At 44.1% G+C, this 26,082-nt stretch overlaps 1 protein-coding gene across 1 annotated transcript in view; it reads right to left on the minus strand.

The window, feature by feature from the left end:
* The window catches only part of sog (short gastrulation), a 90,928-nt gene that overhangs the window by 8,214 nt on the left and 56,632 nt on the right, over positions 1 to 26,082 (minus strand). The window contains exons 4-5 of the mRNA XM_065236410.1: positions 1,932 to 1,994; positions 51 to 1,871 (exon numbers count right to left, since the gene is read on the minus strand). Coding sequence (XP_065092482.1) covers positions 51 to 1,871; positions 1,932 to 1,994 — 1,884 coding nt within the window. The remainder of the gene's footprint in view (positions 1 to 50; positions 1,872 to 1,931; positions 1,995 to 26,082) is intronic.

The following is a 26,082-nucleotide window of genomic DNA, read 5'->3' on the forward strand; positions in this document are numbered from 1 at the left end:
AGATTTGAGGTTAGTTTGGATAGTGGAAACATTAATTCTCTGAGACGAACCTGCGCAGGTTGGACAGCAGTCACCCTTCTTCTGCACGATGTCCTCTTTCCGGCACTTCAACGGAGGGCAGCGGATAGGTTCGCACTTGACGCGCTTGTGCACGCACGAGCACATGGTGCAGCTCTCGAGTGCACTGTGCCACATGTCGCCTTCGTCGTAGAAGCGGGAAGAGTGATAGCATTTCGTTTCCACAGTCGGGACGGTGTTGTCGTTGTGCGCCATAGGAGCGAAGGAGTTGTTCTGCACGTCGTTGTCGTGGTACTGATTTCCGGTGCAGTGGTTCGGCACCTTAATCGATTTGATTTTTGCCTTCAGGATGGGTTCGTTTTTTAATTTCGAGCGGATTTCTAGATAGATGACACTGGTTTCCAGCTTGGCCAGTTCGGTCGAGGGCAGCGCCAGTACGAAACCTTCGAGGTAGTTTCCGGTGAAGTCTTCCAGCAGCGTTCGGCTAATGGGAGCGTTGGGAGCTTCGATGGGGAGTTCCTCGAGGTAGAGCTGTACCGGGTGGTACGCACTGGGAACGCCGGTCAGTGTCACTTCGTAGTGTAGGTTGCATTCGTTATCGACGGCCACCCAAGCCATGCCAACGGAGTGCGACGGTGTGGCCGAGCTACCGACACGCTTCAACAGGACCGGTGCGTTGGAATCGCGGGCATCGGCAACCGGTCGGGTGACAAATTTTCCATGGATGAGAATGGGGTTCTGATCATTGGCGACATTGATGGCCAAATCTCCGGAGTAGAGCGGTTCCAGGACTCGCGGTCCCAACCGGTCGACGGTGCCTGAGATGTGGTTTGAATTGAAGGTCAGCGTTTCGAGGTCGACCTTTCGCTTGGCACTGTCGTCGATCAGGGTGATGACCGGATTGTGGTTCATGTGAACGTTGTGAGTTTGTACGTTGTACACCAGGGAGCCTTCCTTGTTCAGGTACATCCAAGCGAGCCCATTACTATCCGTTCGGGATTCGGGACTGTGTGAAGCCAACAAAGTTTGGAACACTTCGCATGCGACGCGTGTCTGGATGACGCCCTGAATACGTAAGGCTTCCGGTTTGCGCTTCGATTCTACGACGACCGTCAGCTTTCCGCGAGTTAGCAGTCGTAGATCGTTCACCGATAGAGGTGAAGACACTTCAATTACGTTGATGTCATGAGCCGGTTTCCTGATCCGTTGAGTGTCTTCCAGAATGACTTGGTCTTTGTTTTGCATTTCCAGTCGGATGTTCAACGGAACGTCGGCGATATCGTCCGGGGAAAATACGCCATTCAGCACGATCGTCAAGTAGATGGATGACGTGACTCCGCTCTTAGTTGAAACTATCGCCGTACCACCGGCTCCGTTCATCTGTTCCGGATTGGTTCCGGGGGCTGGCTCCAGTAGGGAGCTGAACAGCTCCTGAGGTAGGGCCGGGTACTTCCCGATGGGGCCGGCAATGGCCAGCTCGGCTTGATGCTGACCGCCCCACAGCAGGACGACGTTCATCATGTCGTCACGCAGAAGACGCCGGTAGTCACGTGGAACGCGACGCCACACCCCGCAGATCTTCCCCGTTGCATTCTGGTAGACACTGAACGGGCCTTCGGTCGGAATGATCAGCGGGTGTTCTTCGAGGATGTTACTCTGATGGTCGACGAACTGGATCGTCCGGGGTCGGGGTGCATTCTCTGAGATGTAGAAGCTGTAGTAGAGGTTCTTCTTGTGGAACGCGAAACGCCCGGTGGCGACGATGTTCTGCGGGTTGATTGTCGAGTACATGGACTTCATGTCGTCCCGTTTGAGGATGGACGATGTGCGACCGGTCAGTAGGGCAGCAAAATCTGGTTCGGGGGAAGGAAAATGGTTAGAGATCTGGAGGCGTGATGCTCTTCACTACTCACGTTTGCTGCGTTCTTCCTCCTCTGGATTGGCTGTTACCGGAAAATCATTAGGGATGTCAGGACCTGGAACAAAACAAAAAAAAAAACAGATGTAAGTGTTACTTAATAAGCGTGGCACACCGATTACGTGAATTAACCGCCGGCATTATCATAAGTAGTCTGGACCTGCAGGCAGAGAGACGATAGTGGGATGTTCAAGGGATGAGGCCCAAGTTCCATCGGCGCGAGTGGTGAGGAATGATGTATGTCTAACAACAATCGAGAATGGCAAATATTTGAATCAGCGAGCTGCTGCTGCCACTGAGGACGACGACGACGACGACGGCGATGATGATGATGATGATGATGAGGCTGTTTGCTTTCGCGACATACAACACACAACAACTGCAGGCAGGCGCGAAAGAGCTAAAAATATCATCGATGCTAGCGAACTGATAACCGAACGAAAACCAACCACCTCGCCGCGAAAGCACCGCCTTCGGTTGGTGGTGATGTTTTCATTTCACTCTTTTGCCGGGCCTTCAGTTAGACCCTTCAAGAAATCGTGAGATCATCTGGGTTTTCAGCCGGTATGAATAGAATTCCTAGTTTTAATTTTTTCTTTCTCGAAGCTAGATCAAAAGAGTTTCGGGACAATGGTGCGATTCCGAAAAGCCAGATCGGGTATGGAAGATAACAGGACTCGTGATTTCGGTTCTTCCTGGGGTAGAGAGAGAGATAGAGGAATGGGAAAGAGTCGCGGGGAATTAGCAGGTCTATTCTTTGCGGAAAGAAACTGCGATATGGTTGGGCGATAAGAACTTCCCTTTGATTGAGGGTAATTCCCGGGAACAGCCGCACGACTCTCTATTGTAGTCGGTCCGTCATATGAAAAGGTGATTGAATTCTCTTTTGTGTTGAAATTCTTATTATTGCCATTGACAATGGTTCCTGCAATTTTGCGCATCCAATTTTCGCAGATGCTCTGTGTAAGAAGATCGCATGTACTTCCATCGATTTAATCAACCAATCGGGCAACATTTTTTTCATAATTTGCCTATGGTGAGTCCATTTCCGGGCTATTTTGGACTACCCGGGAATTGGGCAACAGCTTACCCGGGAATCTAGAAATATTTTACCCGGTGACATGATAGATTTATCAGAATGTTCAATGTTTACCTTCTGTTGGAGAGAGTAGGCTGTGACGTTTATTTTTTTCCATTGAGTTTTGTTTTTCTATAATCAGTTGTTGATCTGGTCAAAAACAGGTCCAGAATACGATTTCTAGTTCCTCAGCGAGTGCGAAACCGAACTTTTTGTCAGTGCGAACCTCAACCTGAACTAGGTTTTAAAAACAAACGAGCAAACTGACGTTTGTCAGAAAATAAACAGACCCAATCTTGATACCCGGTCCAGGTTGGAACTGAATAATAAATGAATTCGCTCTAAGACAGAAGAAATCCAACGAGAAATCACGAGTCGAGGGTAGATTACTCCGACATCGCATAGAAAAAATGCTTTAGCTACGATAAATTCTGTGTTTTCATAAGCATCAAATCCCTGTTAACGATATCTTGACAACTAATGCGGATTGATGTCACATAGCACCGATCAATCTGTTATCAGATATGAGCCGTCCTGCACGTGATCTCATACAAATTTATCGGTTACTAAATTTAACAAATGCATGATTTCAACTCAAATAAATAGAATCTCGGGTAGGTAGATGACGTCTGTTTCGACTTTTCATTGAAGGTTTGTATCCAGCTTTCCATGCTCGGTAATGGCGGTCTGTTTGTATGAATAAATGTATCCTTCACTGTGCTTTTTGACACTAACTGGAGGGCGTATGTTGTTCCGTTTTCTTCTGTTCCTGGGAGAGGGAAAGGGAGGGGTCAAAATCCGAACATCCAGATAGTGTCAAAACGCACAGTGAATGATACATTTATTCAAACCAACAGGCCGCCATTACCGAGCATGGAAAGCTGGATATGCTGAACAAAGCGAGACTACTTTGATCAGCTTTGAGTAGTCTACTCGCTGCGAAACTATTTGATCTGAGTACAGCTGACTTGCCCCTTGAACGGAAGCGAAGGGTGTATTGTTTCGGTTAGCTGAGTTATTGGCTGGTTGTGAGCAAGCCCAGCGTGAATGAGAAAGAAACAAAATGCGGCTTTAAACATGTTCATCGAATATAGGATACAGCCAAGGGGTGAGACAGGCTTAGGTCTGAGTTGCTTTTTTGCAACGAGTAACTCGCGAATAACTCAATTTACCTCAATATTTTCTCTGCCTACTCCGTTTACTCTTTTTAAGCATATATGTACGTCTCATATTAGACGTCAGTTTTGTTAGTAAATAAAGTAATCCCAAGTGTATTCTGAGCCTTTCGAATAACTGGAATATTATGGAAGAACCTGTGCCGGTGCCTGCTTACTACCAACAACAACCTACACTTCAAACCAGCTTGTTGTTCTTCCTCCTCAGCAACCAGTCCCAGTCGTCACTCCGAAAGGATCATCTATGATCAAAAAAGCTCTCCAATATTCTTCTAAACATCTAAAATTCCACCTATAATGCAGCGATCCCACCATCTTAGATTTCTCCAGTAGTAACAGCAGTCCTATTCGAAAAGGCATCACCAGTCAATGTGGTACTAACTAACTCTGATCCCCTTTCGACTAACATTCCCGTTGGCACCATGGCAAACATAGAGTTGTGAGTAATATTTCAACCATGGCCCCTCCAACGGCACCCGCCACCACAGTTTCCGGTATAGAAAATATCTTCCGGTGGGGCAACAACCGGTTAACACCCAATTCCAGCTCCGAAGGCAACGCTACAAACCATTACCCCGTGGAATGTTCAGCCAGAGCATCAGTGCTGCCGCTGCCACTGCCGAAGACGAAGAGAAGGATGACGATGAAGTAGCTCCTGTTTCCGATGAGTGTGATCCTCGTTTGAACTTCAAACCCATTAACGATCTACCGGACGAAACCGAAGTGAAAACCCGTTAGGAAGACGAAGCACAAATCAAGCTGACAGATTCTCTTCGTCGACTTTCTCCTGGAGACTTCGGTAGACGGCCGCAGAAAAATCTCGGTGGTGTATAGCAAAAATGGGACCGAATCACGACCATCCGGAAGGCCCAGCAAAAGCACCAAAAGCGAGAAATGGATGTCTCCCGGCAGCCGAACGGCACCGTGGTAATTCAGAGCTCGGTTCGCAGTTCCATCCAACGGCAGTTTGGCAAGCGATGGGACGGGATTGCTTCAACGAGTATCGATTCAAATACTCAAATACTGAGGCAGATCGGGATTTTCTACCACATCAACCAGATAAGCATTCGACACTTAATAAGGTCCTGTTGCAACCTTTCCTTTCACGTTCACGGTTGATAAGGGTCGAACGATGATTTAAGTGTCTCCGAGTTCCGCGTTTATTATTGTTTTATTTGACAGCAGCTTTTCGGCTTCGCATAAAGGTGCACCTTCAAATGTTGCTGTGATGCGCAAAGTGAGAAAGCAAATGACAGCGATCTTGCTCACTGAGCAATGTGAGTTACTCGAGGTGCCTCAAAAGCAACTCTGGAATTACTTATGATTAGGAGCTGTCTTGCCCCTTGGATACAGCCATTTAAAAAAGTAAGTTTAGAAAGGTTGAGCAGCCCTGTTTAGTATGTGATTAAACGTAATACATTGAAGCTATATACAACAATAAGTAACTACGTTAGTAACCGGTCAATACGATTCAAAGAATCCAAAACTTAAAAAGCTTAAAAATACTTAAGAATACTCATCAGATTCTTGGAAATATTAAATTGATACTAGAGACATAGTTTAGAGTGGGATGCCCCTAGATTTTTTGTAAAGTTTTGCGCAGTTATTTTTTAGACTTTCAAAAAGCAGTTATACAACTAGGTTGCAGTGTGTATTGGTCCCATTCGAAGCCAAAGCCTTATGGCAAATCCACATAAGAAAAATAGACCGAGTAGATTGCGTATCATGAGATTTAAAAAAATAACGTGGACTCCTCCAAATCTCGGAATATTTAATGCACACTTATTCTTAAGAAGGTCGAGAAATGACCGCCTACTCTTTCAAACAAAAATAGCAAAACCAAAACATGGTTCCTCTATTTCGGACCGCCTTTACACCGAAATTATCCAACTCCAAACTCGCCTCCTACCGCGTTATTACTGTCAAAGACCGCCCCGGCCGGCAATGGTCACATTCAATTAGACATTGTATCATTTTTACGACAGCAACTCTTTACCGTCATCGCGCGGTCGCGGTCCGGTGTCCCGGTATGCCGGCTTTTATGCTCCCTTTTGTCATAAAATCGGAAACTATTCACAAACCGCTAAACGCGCCCCAACCTCCCTCTCGCTGTCTGCACGTTCCACTCGCAAAATATAGCCTATAAATATTTTCTATATTTATCTTCGCTCACAGAGGAGCCACTCTTGTCGCAACGGTCACAGCTCAGTGCGATACGCGAGCGTATGTATATGTTTATAGATTATTACGCGTATATTTACAACCGGTACCAATCGTGTGAGCAATCGGGATTTGTTTTGAGGCTTGGCTCGTGCGCCGGGTTACAGGCTAAGCACTGGGTAAACTGCAGCAGTCGAACCTACCTACTAATTTAAGTACCAAGCTATGGGGCGCCACACAATTTCCCCTCCCGGCACCCTCGCGGCACCTCCGCTTATCCCACCTACGGCGACGGCACACCAACGCGTCGAAACGATCAAATTGTTTGATAACACCAACCGTACGAACTCAAATTCGGTCGAGGTCGCATTAAAAAAAAAAAAAGCTATACTGTTTTGTCTCCCCAATCTCCGGTCGACTTTCGTATCACATGCTATTTACCCACTCTGGTTAGGATACAGCAATGTGGATAGCTTATGGCACCGCTTAACTGCCACTTTTGTTTATTTGAAATTATATAATGAGTATACAGTGTGCGATGAGCTTCCCAGTTACGCCCCCCGTCCGATGATAAACGTACCACGGATCGCGGCAGGCGGGGAGGCGAGGAGGGGCGAGGAGGCGAAGATTTAGCAACTCCAATCCGATCCAAGCAGGCCCCGTTTGGAAAAATATTCCCTTGCAGAAAATGTAAATATTTTGATGACGGAAAATTATGCAGATCAAGTGTGAACAGCATTATAGGGTAGGCGTTCCAGTAATGGTGGGGTACTTATATTGTTTCGGAGCCCTGGATTAAAATGAAATGCAATTTAATTTGAAGTTGGAACAACTCTTCATGTTGAAAAAAATAAGGTTATGTTTCATCGAACTTAATTTTCCACAATTCCTTAGGTGCCATACAGTTGCGATAGTATTCCAATTAAAGTGGAATCCATAAGAAACCGCGTTCCACTATAGGCCTTATAAACTGAGCCTTTTGTGATCATCTTAAAAAAGACTTGATGATGCAGTTTTAAAAATTTTACACGAAATTTGAAATTTTTAAAATGTTTCTATTTTTCTAATAATCCATTTATTATTGCTTTCAATGATTTTACGGGTACGGTATTATAGACGTATTTCAGTAAATATTTGAAATTTTACAAAATATTTGGCATCCGATCAGCCAAACAAAGTTTTACGTGGCACAGGCCAGTCAACTCTCAACGTGACATCAGCCCCAATGAGTAGATCCGACGACAAGTTCTGGCTGTATCTAACAAAAATATCACCAGGTGTATCGGAGGCAGACATCGAGAAACTTGCCAAAGATTGTTTGAATACGGATGAAGTTGTTGCCAAATCCCTGAAACCCAGAGGACGGCCTTTGTCAGCACTGTCCTTCGTTTCATTCAAGGTTGGAGTCAATCTCGAAATGAAGACAAAAGCGGTGGATCCTTCGTCTTGGCCACAAGGTTTCGAATTTCGGGAGTTCGTTGAAGAAGAAAGGAGAACGCAGAATTTTCGGAAACCGGTACTGCACATAGTCAGAGTCAGCTGAACCAAGCACCTCGCCTAACCTAGCGTCTTGTGACCCTGCCAACATTCGCACAGATTGGACCATATATTATCAAAACGTCCGAGGCTTGAGGACAAAAACTAACGCTCTACTCCATTCGCTGCTTTCTTGTGATTTCGACATGGTGGTATTCACTGAAACCTGGCTTCATACCGACATAACGAATGCTGAACTCGCAAGCAACTACACAATCTACCGTTGTGACCGGAATTCTCGCACCAGCGTACTGCGACGTGGCGGTGGCGTCTTAATTACCGTGAAATCCGAGCTGAAGTGTAAGGCTGTGCATCTTGTGGGCGATGAGAGCCACGAACAATGCATCTATATTCGACCAAACAGTCAGCCCGACATTTACACCAAACACGCTGAGTCCGTACAACAGCTCCTTGGTATGGCGAACCCTCACGATACAACCATAGTTGTGGGCGATTACAATCTGCCAAATCTAGCTTGGGACTTCGATGAGGACGTCAGAGGATTTCTGCCTCTCAATGCTTCATCAGAAAAGGAACTCGCTGTAGTGGAGTCCATACTGTCTGCTGGATTGAAGCAAATCAACGATCTGGTGAACACGAATGGTAAGCTTCTTGACCTGGTTCTCGTCAGTGACTCCGATGGCATCGAGCTGTTTGAACCACCCGCTGCAATTATCACAAGCCGTTGGTTCTAAAAGTTGACTCCCGTTCGAGTGATCATCCGCTCCCGTACCCAGCAGCCCGCAGTGAGTATAATTTTGCACAATGTGATTTCGATGTTGTTAACACGAGGATTGCCGCCTTGGATTGGGTACAAATACTTGACCAACCCACCATTGATGCCGCCGTCTCCGTATTCTACGACAACATCTTTAAAGTAATCCAAGATACTGTTCCGGTGAAGACACGGAAATCTTTTTTGCAATTTCAACTACCTTGGTGGAATTCGCAATTGCGTAATCTGCGTAACCGTCTGCGTAAAGCTCTAAAACGTTACTATCGTTCTGTAACCTGCGTGTTACAATTTATCCCGTTTTGTGTAGTTTTGCCGCCGAGTGTAATATTGCCGTATTTCACACGAGCGTGTGCCGTGTTTGTTATGCTTTGTTTTTGTTTTCATTGAACAGCCGGCGACATACTCATCACTATGCCTTCGTGATTAATTTTAATTTGTAAATTTTGCACGTCATTTTATATAGAATTTTATGTTGTTAATTTAGTTAGCTAAGAATACATTTATCGTTTCATGTTGTCTCGCGTATGCAATAAAGTTAGGTCCTGATTCTCCTCCCGCTGCAAACGAAGGCGAAAAACATAATCAACATAACAGTCGAGCGCGGTTGCAGGAGCGATGGCGGTTTTGCTTTGGAATTGTGACGTTGTGAAACAGGAAGGAGAACAGTTCGAGCCACGGTGGAGTCTACGCGGGTTTTTCGTTCGGAGACGTTTTTTCCTTAGTCCCGAGAAAACGGACTTTACCTGGGAAAAGTTTGCCCAGCCGCGACGCGAGTGCCAGTACGCATCTTCCCAGTGCACCGCGAGGGGAAGCCGGCCCCGTGGCTGCGAAAATTATTGTTGTTGAGTGCAACAGAGTGTCGGATCGCCATTGTGGGAAGCTAAACACCCAAAACTAAAGACTTCCCCGGCTAACCACAAAGGATCCGGTAGACACTCGCCGTCCTGACTGCGGTGGCTCAGCCAATAGAGCCAGTCTTGCCACCGTAGTTAATCGTCAAGCAGCACGAAGCAGGCGATACCAGAGGTGAGTTCACCTGGGCAGAAACACTACGGTGTCTACCGGGGTTGCCTACGGCGAGTAGGCAATCCGGTGATTCGTCACCAACGTCGCCGGGGGGGTTCCAACAGACGAGCCCAGCTCATCCCCCCCGCTAAGTGTTAAGGACAGCTGCTAAGCAGCCAAGAAGCAAACCGCTCAGCACAGTCCGTGCTTTGTAACCACAGAACCGCCGCCATACCGTCGTCGAAGGGCCCCACCGAACAGCAGCAACAGCGAGGAGGAGAAGATAAGTAGCGAATAGACGTCTAAAATTGCATTTCTTTTTGTTGTTTTGTCCCACCCAAATCCGAACGTCTTTGGGGGAAGTACCCTTGCTCTCGGGAAAGATCAGCTGGTATTCCCGTGGACGTCAGATACGGTAGTAGAAGCTCCTGCACCACCGACACCGCTTCTGCTGACCTTTTCGCTGACTTTTTCCGAAGTGTTTTCGAACCTGATCAAACTCCTCCATCGCAGCAATACATTGATCAGCTACCAAGATACGACATTCACCTGCAGCAGCTCATCTTCAGTCAAGACGCTATTCTCAAAGCCCTTTGCTCAGTCGATCCATCGAAAGGTCCAGGCCCGGACCGTATTCCACCGTCTTTCGTCAAGAACTGTGCAGCATCGTTGGCCACTCCCGTTTTTCCGGATGCCTGGAAGCTCGCCTCAATTACACCAATCTTCAAGTCCGGTAACATGCACAAAGTGGAAAATTACCAACCTATCTCGATCCTGAACTGCTTGGCCAAAGTTCTCGAAAGTCTTCTGCATGAGAAGTTGTATCCAGCTGTTCAACCCATAATCTCAGAGTTTCAGCATGGATTCATGAAGAAGCGCTCGACAGTCTCTAACTTGATGACTTACACGAACACTCTTATAGGTAGCATCGAAAAGCGTCAGCAAGTGGACTCCGTTTACATCGACTTCTCTAAGGCTTTTGACAAAGTCCCTCACGACCTAGCCATTATGAAGCTAAACCGCCTTGGTCTTCCACCGTGGATCGTTTGTTGGTTGAAATCATACTTATCATCCAAGAAGGCTTCCGTTAAGGTACGTGATTCCAGATCCGAGGTATTCCATATACCATCGGGGGTTCCACAAGGGAGTCACCTAGGACCTCTCATTTTCGTTCTGTTTATTAACGACGTGAGTGATATGCTAAGTTCCTGTAAGTTGCTATATGTGGATGATCTTAAGCTGTACCGTGTGATCAAATCGATCGTGGATTGTTGCGCACTACAAGCTGATATAGAGCGATTGTCATCCTGGTGTCAGATGAATGGAATGCAAGCCAATGCTGCCAAATTCCTTACCCTTACCCGCTCTCACTCTCCGATCATTTTTGATTACTCTATGAATCAATTGCCGCTGGACAGGGCTAATGCCATTAAGGATCTTGGGCTCATCTTGGACAGCAAACTACGGTTTAACGAGCACATATTCATGACAGTTGCAAAGGCCAACTCCATGCTAGGATTTTTGCGCCGCAATACTGCACAATTCGACGACGTGTACGCCCTGAAAGCGCTGTACTGCTCTATGGTCCGCAGTGTTCTTGAATATGGAGTACAAATCTGTTCATGTACTGCGCATCGAGAGAATCCAGAAATAGTTTATAAAATTTGCATTACGACGCCTGCCATGGACAAATCCAGATAGCTTACCTCCGTACGAGCATAGATGTGCGCTTATTGGACTGCAAACACTAACAAATTAGTAATCATATTGACTGCAGTTGTTTGCTCGGGAACATCAATTACCACACTCCAACTCGCCGTCTTTGCAACTATTACTTTCTGTAGACTCCCGGACATCCTACTGCTTACGGTTATAACAATCCTCTCGATAGATGTTGCAGACTGTTTAATGATGTGTGTGTGATGTTTTTGATTTTAATATAAGTAGACCAGTTTTTAAGAATAGGATTAAGTCACTTTAAACAGTCTTTATGGCTAAAATGTCAAAGATGGTGGTTAAATAAATAAAATGTGGTTCAAATATGTAGGCTTCCGAATTGTTACCCCTTTATGAATTTAACGTACCTTACTCGAAAAATATAAGCGTTGTAAAACTTCTCTCCCATGCCCTTCAGTGCAAAATTTTGAAATCTGCATCATCAAGCCATCAAGATGACCGGTTTTAGAGGCCTATCCAGATTTCCATGCTCAGTAATGGCGGCCTGTTTGAATGAATATATGTATCCTTCACTGTGCTTTTTGACACTATAGGCCCACGCACATTAGATCCGGATCGGACGCGTTGCGGCAAAGTGACAGCTAAATCTATTGTCTTACTGTCAAATTTACGTCAACGCAACGCAAACGGATCTAATGTGGGTGGCCCTTAACTGGAGGGCGCATGTTGTTCCATTTTCTTCTGTTCCTGGGAGAGGGAAAGAGAAGGGTCAAAATCCGAACCTCCAGATAGCACAGTGAAGGATACATTTGTTCATGCAAACAGGACGCCATAACTGAGCATGGAAAGCTGGATAGGCGATCTTGAAAAAGACTTGATGATGCAGATTTCAAAATGTCGCACTGCAAGGTTCTGCAGAAATTTTTCAAAACTCTTATGTTTTTTGAATGAAGTCCTTTAAATTAATTTTAGTAAGAAATAGATGCATTTTAAGGGGAAAGCGGGCGTCATAAATTTTTGGGAATTCAAACGCAGTTTTTTCCTTTAGATCCGAAATTCTGTCAATGAAAATGTATTCGCTGTGAGCCGGTAGGCAAGTAGAATGCAATGAACACATTTTTATGAACGTAATTTTCGTTTTAAGCAACTTCCACAACTACGGGAGCAATGTTCCTTTTAATGGAGCGTTGGTTTTCGAAAATTTAGTAACAATGTAACATTTTTCCAGCAAAACAGGGGTGCCGTATAAAAAATAAAAATAAATAAATTGTCTTAATTCCTCCACTACTGGCTCACCCACCCTAAATCCCCATTCGCGTTCAGAGTCCGGGAGTTGACTGGCTGAGAACGGTGAACGGAGAGCACCGAAAAAAAAATTGCAATATTCTCAACCGAAAGGAAACGGTTTGTTTGTTGTTTCATTTTCGATCGAATAATGTTCTCGCAGTCACTTTGAAAACAGAAACTTGTTTGAGAGGTAGCCGCCGCTGTGTTATTTCACGAAGTGGTGCGTCGATGAAGGCGACGACGCACGTTCGTGTGTCTCATTAAATCCACTTTCGTTCGTGCCGATGGAGTTTGAGTGAGGACTTCCGCCTGTGGCTTGGTCGCAATCAATGTCGCGCGAATGATGCGGGGAAATTTGCTGATTTTCGGTTGCGGAAATTTCGTAGAAACCTAGTTGAAAACTCGTCAAATTAGCAGAGCTCGACAAGTTAAAAGGGTTAAGAAAAGTTTAGTACTCATAAAAGCATAAGCAGCAGTTTGGGCAGATTGTTTTATCCGATGGAATATTGGAGATCGAAGTAGCCCGCGCTGCGAAAATGACGTGGTTTTGTTTTGCTGCGTCGTTTTCGTTCTAGTGAAAATGTTATAAAATTACAATTTCATTTTTAAAAAGTGTCAATTTGAAAGTACAGAAGTGATGTTGAAAAGTGCATTAAGTGGAAATTTTCAAATTCTTATCCGTTGCATGTGGTGCCGACTTTGCTAGACTACGCTTAGTCACGCTCAGCTAAGTTTGTTTACCTTTTCGTTCCTCTGTCCTCGATACGAAATATCCATCTAATTCAAGACGATCATTTCAAAACTTACTAAATACTGCTTGATTGAAAGTTTCAGTACATTATCAATGCTGTATATTTGCATCGATAATGTATTGGAGCTCGTGTGTGAAAATAGCTGCGGAATGCTTGCATTCTTGAAATGGGCTATTGTAGCTGCGGTAGAGCTGTCACCTTCTAACTCCCGGGTTCAAGCTTCATGCATTCATAAGAAATGATTGCAGGCAGATTTTATCCATAATGCCACTGCCAGACAGTTGGAGTTAGGCCAAGGGCGAATCTTCATTCTAATCTACGATTCCACATACTATTAATATCCTTTTACACATGAGAACCTCCTATCGATCAGAATGAATTGTGCGACAAAAAACGAAAACAAACTTGCTCACTGATCAATGTAAGTTACTCGAGATGCTTGAAAAGCAACTCTGAAATTGTTCATTGTTACTTGACGTAAAAACGCCAAAAGAGTTTAGAGTTGCCAAAATTACCTAAATAGCATAACATAGCGTAGCATCGCCCAAGTTGTATATTATCGTAGATGGTACCAATAATGTAGTGAAGGAGTGGTGAAAACGGCCCCCGCCAAGGGCGATATGTCTGAGGATAGAGTTCAATAAGTTTCTACTTAACAACGTTCCATGAAATGCATTCTAATAGCATTTAAATCATGGACGAATCCGAAGGGGGACAGAGGAGCAAAGCGAATTCCTCTAATATTTAATTTACAAACAAAATTATTTTTTAGGATTAAGAAACTTTTTGAAGGTTCCAGAAAAAAAAATGTATGCTTCAAAATCACCTAAGGGGTGGTCACTTTACACACTAATTTTGCGCTCATTTTTTTTTTCTCAGTGTGCCGGCAGTGCCGATAGCTCGGCCGACAGTGAATAGTTACATGTTTGGCAACCCGGTATTTTGACAACTCGAATGTTTTGTTTTGCTCACTGAAACCGATAATAATATTGGGAGTACGCGAACCGACTTTCAACTTTCTATGCGATGGAAAGGCCGGTGTAGCAGCAGCAGCAGCAACCGCCGTAGAGGGAAGCAATCAGGTGAAAAATAACAGCTCAGAATCACGACGAGCAGCTTCAGTTGGAAGGTAATTCTGGCTGCTCCAATGTTTTAGTTTGGCCATCCCTAATAAACAAATATCATAAACGAACTGTATGAACGAATGAGTAAACTATACCACAGATGGTTTGGATGATACCCCGAGCACGTCGTTAAGCTCTCTTTTATGGTTATTTTTATTAGGGATTGACCTTCCGGAAATTAGTTCACAATCAGTTGTTCGTTATGTACGCAACGGATCGAGGAACGGATAGAGCTCAAATAAGGAACTGTGGACGGATTTGTAGCTCTGGGCAATGATTTTGATTACGGAGCTGGAGTGTATCAAGCTATTTGCTGAGGATTAGGTCCATTAGATTTCTCGGAGGATATTTTTTTTCAAATCACAACCGCTGCTGTTTGGAATGTGACATTGGTTGGTTGGATGGTTGGTTGGTTGGTTGGTTGGTTGGTTGGTTGGATGGTTGGTTGGTTGGTTGGTTGGTTGGTTGGTTGGTTGGTTGGTTGGTTGGTTGGTTGGTTGTCTTTATTAAGGAGATTTTCAGCCAGACGCTGGTTCATCTCCGGGAACCCCTGAAGGGGTTTCCCTAAATTACAGAATTGAACAATTGAAAAAAAGTGTCCGGAGGGAGCACTTCTGAAATATGGGGGAGGCTCCAGAAGGGAGTCCCTTCAATATGGTATACTTACAGAGTGATATCTAAGGTACGGTTATTGCCTTTTGATGTAAAGGGAGGTGGAGGGTTTTCTGGGATGGCTGGCGGAAAGGAAGTCCTTGTTCTTAGCTGTGGTCGTGGTTGTTGAAAGTGTTCGGGCTGGTCGTGGTGTGGTTTACAGGTAGTTGTCCTCATGGTCGGAGTTGAGGGTATGACAGCATGCATCATTGAGGGGTCCGCTTTCGGAGGTAATGTCTCCGTCGGTTGTAGTCATATTCGAGAGAACAGTCCTCCCAAGCAGCATTGTTAGCTTTATGGAGGATGTATAGCATTCTACAAGTCTTATTCATGATCTGCAGAACCTCATAAAACCAGAATTGTTACTTGGACTGCCTCGCGGAGGAAAGCCAGTAGTGCCGCTGAGCGGCAAGGATCTTCACTGAGGGCGTCTCGGATCCTGCCGGGGATGTCGAACAGGTTTCTATCTCCTTGGTATTGCGGGCAGTGGCATATAAAGTGTTCCATCGAATGGTGGATCTGGCCCAGTGGTCAGGGTCGGTGGAATTCGCCATTTCCCGTTATGTTTCGGAGATACGGGTGTGTCCTGACCTAAGCCTGGAGATCACCACTTGAGAGCGGTGGTCAGGTAGGTCCCCCCAGCGGCGTGTCTCATCTTTAATTTTACGGATGAACAGATTTCGTGAGTCCAGCCAGTCCTGCCTCCAAGAGACTCCCATGTAATTTTTGAAAGCCAGGTTTTCAGATCCGGGCCTGGAACTTTTCTTGTTAATTGGCTCATTTGTCGACCTGAGGATGCGAGGTGGTCAGCTTCGACGTTACCCTGGATCCCACAGTGACCGGCTACCACGCTGGCGGAATCCGTGAACATGACGATGGGTTTGCTAGACGGTGTGGTGATGGCGACGTAGGCGGCGGCTGCTTCGGCGGAGAAAATGTTACATTGGTCAGGGAGACGGTGGCACACACTTACATCGGGGCTGGATACCCCAATTCCAGCTCTCCCTTGTGCAATCGAGCCGTCGGTATAGCGGATCGTATGGTTGTTGTAGCGACGGTATATTAGGTCCCTGTGTACTTGGGTAACGACGAGAGGGTTAGAGTCTGCCTTAAAGGTATGCTTGATAGTTGGCTCCAAGCCAGTAAACCGTGGACACTGAGGGGGAGCGCCTGGTCAGCAATCCTAGCGAGTAGCTGGTTTGTTTCCTCTAGGAGGAACACTTCGTGGCTCGATCCAGTAGTTTTTTTCTAGGAAGCTGACGGCTCGGTGGCAGATGGTGAGGGCGATGAAGCGGCCGAAAGGAAGGACTCCTCCCTCGACGCATGCTGCGAAACCCGGAGTTGACGAGAGTAGACCGGAGGTAGTTCGGATGGCTCTTTGATACACAGGAGTGAGTTTCTCGATGAGAGCTGTTCTGGCCAAGCAGGTTAACTCGATCCCGTAGGTGAGCTGCGTGTTGATGATCGCTTTGGCAATTCGGGTCCGGAGGTGCCGATTGCTATCTGGCGATCGAGCGAATAAGATTCAACCTTGACCGGCAATTAGATTTCACCTCATCGAAGTGGGGTACGAACGAAAGGCTGCGGTCAATTCGAACTTCATAAGCACTATGTCGTCGGTGTAAACGAAGATTAGGATCCCCGCAGGCAGGTTGCTGAAGACTCCGTTCATTGTAACCAGGAACAGGGTGACCGCAAGGACGGACCCCTGAGGCACACCCGTCTTCTCGCGGAATGTGTTCGAACGGTGGTTGCCGATAGTTAGCCCCCAGTTGGCTAGTTGTTGCATGACCTCCGGCATCCAGGCCCGGTTGTACGCCTTTGAAATGTCCAACGTTGCTAACTCCACGTGCTGGTTATCTTTAATTGCGTCGTGAAGGGCCTGACCGAGCGTCCGGAAGTACGTATTAGTACCGTGCCCCGGATGGAACGCGTGTTGACGGTGCTCGAGAAGATTGTGTTCGTTCAGGAAGCCCATGAGTCGACGGTTAATCATCCGCTCCATGATTTTGGAGCTGCAGTAAATGAGTGAGATTGGGCGGAAATCCCCCAACAATCTGCCGGATTTGCCGATTTTCTTGATGGGAACAACCAGGCTGAAATGTGGGATTGATTGAGTGGAGTGTTGTTTTCGTTGTTATACATGCGATGCTGATGATTTTCAGCACAGTAGCGTTTGTCCTGGTTTTGATATACGCGGTGGTCCAAACATGTGGACGCAGACTATGTTTTTAAGGAATCTATGGCCGGACTTGGCGGAAATTCCCGGTTGCTGTTTCCAAAAAAATGATTGTGTCAACAACTATGATTATCAAATGTTTGAACACATGCGCACTAGACTGATGCAAATTTTGACTTTTTCGCTCCACAGTGCTTAAATGGTTTCAAATTGGGTCCTGATTAGCCTCCCAAAGTTACAACTCATTTGGATAGAAACAGACTTCGCACAAGCCATTTGAAGTTTACATGTAAATTACTATGGGAAATCTCAACTGTTTGTTCATTGCCTTCTAGTGTTTTTCCATATTAAGCTGCAAAACAGTTCGATGGCCATTCTTATAGAAAATATTCTCAGCTACAACTTTGCTCAAGATCAATTCAATGTAAAACGAGACAGGAAAAAGTTATTAATTATTTAAGAGATTGGTAAACTTATGACATGATCAAGCAGCTGCTCTGTAGGCAACACTGTATTTTGCAGTGTGACATAGTAGCCATGATTTTGGCGTCCTATTCAACGCCCCAGAAACACCAATGTTGCCTGCTGAGCAGTTGTGCTGCCAGAAACATTAGATATCGTAAAAAAAAATCTAACCATGGGTGCCAAACAGTGCCAATGAGTGTGCCCAGGTGTGCGGAGTGACCAACCCCTTGTAATCACAAACAAAAAATGCAATTATATTTCTTCTTTGCAGTCTTCTTAAGCTCATTAGGTTGCGTTGATGACTACCTCGTCAAACCTTTCACCGTTATGATTCACTTTAGTGCTTGCTATTTGTACTTAAGTGAAATTCTTTGAAATGACCTCAAATTTTAGGAGTCATTCTCAGGACTCGATTTGGAAACGATTGCGTGGGGTGAAGAAAAAACGATATTTTGAACCACCTAATATGGATAGCTCCTAACTACATAGCGTCTCTGTGTGATAGATCTTATCCTAGATCTTTGATGATAGGCATCAGCTGTTGGTGTTTAACCCCTTTGACATCGTGGGAAATGTCTCAAAACGGTATTTTTATCCCATTTTCGAAGAAAAATAAACTGTGTGCATTTGAAAACATTCAGCTGTCGATGGTGATCATCGTTTGCTTAGATTTCAATTTCAGCCTCTGATGACGTCGATCATGAGCCGGCACGTAACATTCCCATCCTGAATTGCATTATTCCCAATTGCTCCCGGCATGTGTCACGTCCAATTCAATCCTAATGAAATCAATTGCTGTTCTAGTATTTTTCAAACAGTTCGCCGCCATTCCCATGACGACCGTCACCGTTGTCGCCATTGTACTATTATAATACAATCAGACGGTTGACGACGTTGATAGATTTTGACAGCGATATCTCGGCTGCATTCCTGAGAAAGTAGCGGCCGGGGCGGGGCGGTGTCGGCGGGGTTTACCTATTCTTCTCGCTATCGCTGATGCTGCGATTGGCCACCGGCCAGCCGGCAGCGGCTTTCGAGAGGGGATTTTCGTCGCTGGGTATTTTGACAGCTGAAAATGTCACAATTAGCGCGCGAGGAAAACACAATGTTGATTAAGGTCACATAAGGCTACTGGGCGGTGGCGCCACCTACGTTTAACCGGTGGGATTCAAACTACTGCCACGGACATACCAAGGCGGATATGAACCGCAGAACAATCTGGGTGGTAAATTTAGCTAACCAGCACCCGGTTCAAACTGGTAGCTACTTACCTACCTACTACTGCAAACGCGCGGGAAACATTCAACTTGAACTTCACTGTGCTACGTTCGGGCAGAAAAATTGAATGAAGTGCGTTCGGTGGACTTTTTTCCTATTATGTAATGTCATTTCGTTAATTTTTCTTTCTTTTTTGGTTTTCGCTGACCACCCAATAGTCCATTAAAACTAGGCCTCTCGTGGCGATCTTGAAAAATGGCTGATGTAGATTTCAAAATTGATGATGACTAAACGTTTTCTGAATCTTCGTGAGATTCGCGTAACTCCAGTGAATTTTCCGAAAATTTTTTTGGGGTTTCTAAACTTTCTTTTTGAAATTTTTACGTTCCCATTGGTTTCCTGAATTCAGTTCTCGTAATTTACCTGGAGTTCTTGGAACTAAAATACTCGAAGGTACGTAGCTTTCTTTAAGATTTTTTAAGTCAACTTAATTTATTGCAACTTCTGTTAAGTTTCTGGAATTTTAATGGGCCTACCCCGGAAGCTCTTTAATCTTCATTGAATTTCTAGAAATTTTCGTGAAATCTATCGAACTAACCCTGAAGCAATCGGAACTTCTCTGAAAGATCTTAAAACTTGCCCGTAGTTCTGGAGGTTCTAGATGTTTTCGGAGCTACCTTCAAGTTCAAGTGAGGAAGTATTCATAGACTTCCAAGAAATTCTCATTCCTAAACGTTTCTAGTTTGTCCAATAGGCCTTAATTTTAATTTCATCAACAAAAGAGCTACAACGGTTGCTCTGACACGCACTTGTATGAAGGGTTGGAGCGAGAAAGCCGGCCAGCAAAGGAACCTGGCCTACTGCGCGTAGTCTCAACGGGTTTGCGGCTGTCATTTTCCTCACTTTGCGTTCAAAAAGGAATCGCAACAAAAAAATATAAGAAGAATGTCTTCGCAGAAATTGACGAGTGAAAATAATACATCAAAATCAGCCAGGTTCGGCGATCGCAGGATACCGCAAGGAACGAAACTCGTCTGCTTCGTAATGCTCTCGGAACGGATAGGCGCTCCTCTTTCCTCATCTCGGCCCGGCTCGGCTGGCGGAGACTCCTCAACGCTGCTGTCAGACGGTTTAATTTATTTTCATCAATTTAAATTCTTTCCTGACAAAGTCCAACAGCTCGCGCGAAAATATATGTACCTATATAGAGGACGGAGAGACAGGCGGACAGCTCGAGACTTCACACGTTTAGTGGAGGCTACGGCGAGTTATCCAAACATCAACACAACAGCGGCGGTGAGCCATATTTTCGATATGTGCCAGCGATCGGATTCCGATAATTTATGCAATCGGAAGGCGGCGGCAGCCTTTCTTTCAGCTCAATCGGCTCGCCCCTCTTATGAACGCTTAATTTGGTCAACAATTAAAGTTTTCAAAAAACTCAACCGAACGGGGCCCGATTCATTCAAAGATAAATATTTTATTTTTATCTACCCGGTTTCTTATTTTTTTTTCCTCGTGTTTGCTTCTTCCAACCACCCATCACCATCTCTCTTCTTGGCCACTGAAGGAGAGGAGGGGAAGGCTTCATGGCCGGACAGAAGAGGAGCAGCGCAACCATCGCGCGCAGTAAGCCGGCTTTTTGAACCAAATAATTAAAACTGTTTTAATTGTTTGTTTGCACGCGGGTTGATCATTTTGATGGTCATTTCTGATCGTGCCTGAATGACGCAAATTGAACTCCCGGGGCTCGCTTCCGTCGGTCGTTCCTCCTCCTTCTCTTCCTCCATTTTTCACAATTTTCATATTACACACATAATTTATTTTCTTTGCCAGAAGCATTAGTCAAAACAGTAACATCACGACGAAGGCGCCATGATGCGTTGCGAGTGCGTTATCTTATGTGTGAGAGCTCGACGCGCCAGGCCTGGCGCCATCCGCCAGCAGAGCTGCGGAGTCGAGATTCCGTCGTTGTTTACCCACCCTTGCGAATACATTCTATGTCGCACGATATACTGAATACGTCACTGTGGCGCTAGCTGGCTGGCGGATGGCAACCCGTCATTGTCAGCAACATTCACAGGTTTCAGCGCTTCGCTTATCACACCTCGAAGCAAGCCATGGTTTTTTTCTGGGACCGGACGCTGTCACTATAACCGGAATTGGTATAAATGTGCTTTGTTGATTCAGCCTAGTATACAGATCGAAGTGAAGTGAAATTTTGAAGCACGTGAAAAATCATTAAATGAAAAAACATTTTCAAATTCTTCATTTCGCAGTTCACAGTTCACTAGCCGTAACTTAGTAGAATTCAATGAATGTTTTGGAAGTTGTAGGAACTTCGTTTGATTTCAGGGAATTGCCCAAGTGTTCAGGGATATTGGCAGAAAAGGTTCAAGACCTTCCTGGAAGTTCAGTGAAGTTCATAGATGTTCTGAGATATTCGGCGATTGGAAGAAAATAGGATATCTATAGTCAACGGTTTTGGTTGATAATTTAAGGACAATGCTCGAAAAAACTGACTCATATGTGATAGTAGCTGCGGTTAGAGTCGACTTGGCATGTGATTAAATTCACGGAGAGCATTATAAACGCTGTCATTTAGTTCACTGTATTATTCTGCCTATAATCGCATATCAGTCTCATATGGAAAAAAGTAGGCATTGAAAAAATGGCAGTCGAAGTTACGAAGTGCAATTCTCATGATAATATTTGACCATGGGTGGCATTGAGCTTCAGTCAGTATTTTATGGAATTCCTGGAGCAGACGTTGATGTCTTGGATGGAACTGACTCGTATGTGACAGCTTTCAGAGTATTTCGCACCAAAGTACCATGATAGTTTTGAGCGGCTCCAATTAATGATATTTTCGAGCAATTTTGGGTCGACCTTCTCCTAGCGATTTCCAACGAATGAAACAATCAATTCGATATGTTTCAATTTATCGCAAATAAGATCCTATTTTCTCGAGATTCTAGAAGAAAAAATATCAGAATAAGGTTCCAAGGCGAAATTCGAGTGGTAGGAAACGTCATTTTTAACTGGTTCTATTTACTCCCGAAAGTGGGAAGGGAATTAAGCTGGCTAACGCAAGGTCTCGGCAAAGGCCTAATTCACATGAAAATAGACGAGCTTAGCTGAAAGTGGAAACTAAACTCACCGATTTCTCATCACAGTTTTGGTCGAAAATTCGAAAATCCCGGTGCTATCGCTGCTGCGATATTCAAACTGAACTCAGCCACGGTAGTCAAAATTTAACTTCTAGTCTGTTAGAAATAACCACGCTCGGATAGCAGCGTTGTTCCGAGGGGGTGACTCTATCTAAGATGCAGGAAATTTTTTGCTTTGCTGTTGTGAGATGCACTCGCGCTTAATAGATAGAAACATGATTGATTATGATTTTGAAGATTTCCTGCAAAAAGGTGGAGAGCGATGCAAGTAGATGGATTTAGATGCAAGCGATGAAAAAAGATTTTTCGTAGATTGATTCGCTAGTGTGAGATTTTTCGATCATTTAAAATTGAGATTTAGATGTGTCGCTCCCCTCGCGTTGTTCCATAACTATCCATCTGTCATTTTTAACGACGAGTTAAATTTAACTCGCCATTTGGAACACAGGCCTAAGTGTCAATTAATCTGAATTATTTAAAATACAACGGTTTGCGGACACGGTTTAATCACGCTGGGATTGGAAGGGAAGTTGTGCAATGAACTGCCGGGCTGTATAGAAAAAAAAACGACTTGTTTGCTTTAGGATTGGGCGATCCTGGATTGATCTTTGGAAGATCGATCTTTTTCATCCCGATTTCCGATTTTTCGGCTCGATTCTTTGTCCATGAAAAGATCGAAAAAATCGATCTTTTCTTTCGATCTTTTCGATTTTCTTAAAGAATAGATGTTACTAAAGAGCCTGAATTTATAAAGAGACGACATGTCAAAATTGGAACAATCGATTATCTGTCAAAGTCATAGGAAAAATCATTCAAATCGAGCAGAAGACCTGTCAAATGGATAAGATGTCGTCTCTTTATAAATTCAGGCTCTTTAGATGTTACTATTAGCGTTTTCGATATTCAAAAATACAGCAACATTTGAAGGTTTGCGCTACCTCCTACCTCCTACCTACCTTTGTGATCATTGCTCCTTGCCGTCACATTTTGTCTGAACAGAGAAATAGAATGATACATTAAGGAGTCAAGTTGAATCATTTTCGAGAAAAACGGAACAACTCTTAATAAAGAATAAATTTTAACCATTTTTGTGTAGTTAATTAATGATTCATGATGATTAATCAGTTTCGAGTTTTGGCAAGTACCAGTTGTTGATTGTTTGTTTGATTATGCAATTTCGTTCGATTCCATACATTTTCAATATTTCGTACTACATTTAATTTCGATTAGTCCAGTACTCTTTGCAATAATACAGATTTTGACGTAGAACTACGTCTGTGATTTCTATATGGGGATACACTTTGTGAAAACCAAAAATAGAACATGTAACAAAATTATGAAAGATTTTGAACGTTAATAACTCAGCTGCCACTGGACCAATTTCAATAGTTTTAACACCAATCGACCAGAAATATTTTTACACAAATGTTAAATTTAAAACTTTTCCATTTTTCATAATTTAACTATTGAAAATAGCATGAATGTGCAACTATTGCTATGATAATTAGAATTATCACCAATTGCCTGCGAAAATCGATTTCCCTAACACAGATTTCATAGTTGTATTCCATCCGGTCTCACCAAACGGTGTTTATTCAATCACCGCGTGGTGAGTGGTAGTGTTCTCCAGCACTCGAAAGTGAAAGGCTGTCTGCAAGCATCGAGCTGCAGCCCACATGAGCATCAATAGAAGGTAGAAGAAGCTGCACTCTTCGTTAGTCGCTGTGGGCCATCTATGTCAAGCGCGTCATACTAAAGAGTATAATCAAAGAGAACCCCGCTCGAAATCCTATTCCTACTCAAAACACAAGCTTCTACTGCAGATAACAAATAAGATTTTTTATATAAGACCACGTAGTCCTACGTCACCATTGCGTACAACCCCATAGGGCTGCTCATTGTAGTTTTTTTCTAAAGGTTTTAATGTAGCACCAGTAGTTCTCAAATACTTCTTTTGAAATACAATAAAATCTTTTGTTTAAGCCCAGAACATAAAAATAAAATATGTTATTTTTGTTGAATATTATAAAGGAAAGAATTTCATGGGGTACCAACGTAGACAAGCTTATTAAAAAATCAAAAGATCGATCTGCCAAAGATCGATTCTTTAGTACCGATTTAATCAGTGAATCGATTCTAGAGCCAAATATAAGATCGATCCGTCAAGATCGATCTTTCTCTGAAGATCCCCCAATCCTAGTTTGCTTTAAGCTTCCGAGTCAATTGACCCTTCCGTATATTCTGTGTATCTTTTTATGCTGCCAGCAGTGCTGCCTGATAGGCTTAGACAAAACATCGCACCGTCACTTGACAGCTTGACGCTGCGTTAAATGCGCCGGTATGCCATAATTCTTCCAAACAGGTTAACAATTCACAATTTGACCTTCGTCAACCACGATCAATTCAAAACACTCATATTAATAATCATAACAGAAGTCTTCAAGTTTCTTCTCCTTCTTATTTCTCTTCGACCTTCTGGGTTGCTCTGTCACTGACACTTCCTGATGTTTCCTTACTCTTCCCCCACTCGGGGCCTTCAACTCTTCACTACCGATGTCGTCTGCTCTACTGTCACTGGTGATACTGTCCGGCTCGCAATTCGTAAATGTCATAGGCATTTTCACTGTAACTTTAATATTCGGGTACTCCCAGACGACCTCTAATGATGCGCCATCGCGCCTACGCTTCCAATTTACATCGACCGAAAACAAAATGCCCTTGCCGACCTTCCGGAGTAGAGTCGCAGACTATGTTGTGCCTTGACTACGTTTAGAATCCTCTTCCGACTTGGGGAAGCGTTTTATCGATCACTGGGGAACTCACTCTCCGTTCAGTCACACCTCGTGATAAGGTCACTCCGGATGGATTTAGCGGCCACTATCCAGTTGGAATTTAACTGCCGAACGGTTCTTTTGCCTCCGCTAAAATCCGGAAAACTAGTGGCGGCTTTACCTCGACTAAACTAGTCCCTCCAGGGAAAGAAAATAACTCTGTGGTTGATGAACGCTATGCCTCCGTATGCACCCGCCGCTGTTGTACACACTCGCTAACTGCTGATGTACTTTTTTTACTGCGATATCACGCACGGATTGCACTGTGCGTTGCACTTTGCACAAAATCGCACGCGAAAGTAGAATGTGAAGGGAATCGTATCCCATACTTGTCACCACTTTTATGTTTGCTCTAATCTTCAGATTCAACTGACCCTCCCGTATATTATGTGTATCTTTTCATGCTGCCAGTTAGGCGTAGACAAAACATCGCACCGTCACTTGACAGCTTGACGCTGTGTTAAATGCGCCGGTATGCCACATTCACAAGGAATTTAACATCTGATTCGGTTTCAGGGAACCCAAAATTAATAAGAACAGTTACCAGAACTTTACTTGAATTGATCAATTTCACCCCATATCAATAATTTAAAATTTGAGATTTAAAAAATGTCCTTAAAATAAACATATCACTCAGTATGTGATGAGTACGGGAGATGGAAGTAAAATACCCATGCTAAGAAAGATCCCCGTTTAATCCACAAAGTGAATCGGTATTTATGTGCAATACCATCTATTTGTTGGATTAGGCTATTAAATAGATAATATCAGTTGTAATAACGAAAAATCATAAATTCCCGTTTTGAAAATACTGAGGGGCAAACAGCGTATTCATGCAACAGAAGCATACATTTAGGCTTTATCTTTGCTCTTTGTCTATTGAATATCAAAACTTCGCGCCTGATGGTTCTGCTTTCCACACTACAATTCGGGGAGCGCATTGTACCCCACTTGAAGTAAAAAATTGTTACGATTAAAATAACTACTATTTTTCGAATAAACATGCCAAACGACATATTGCACCGAAATATGAAGGATGTATCTAACTACTTGCATTATATTTTGGCAATATTTAGAGATACCAACTTTTTGGAGAAATTAC

This window comes from Ochlerotatus camptorhynchus, unplaced genomic scaffold, assembly GCF_037179485.1.
Source record: "Ochlerotatus camptorhynchus isolate MF236.1 unplaced genomic scaffold, CSIRO-AGI_Acam_v1.1 ptg000550l, whole genome shotgun sequence".
Classification (NCBI taxonomy): domain Eukaryota; kingdom Metazoa; phylum Arthropoda; class Insecta; order Diptera; family Culicidae; genus Ochlerotatus; species Ochlerotatus camptorhynchus.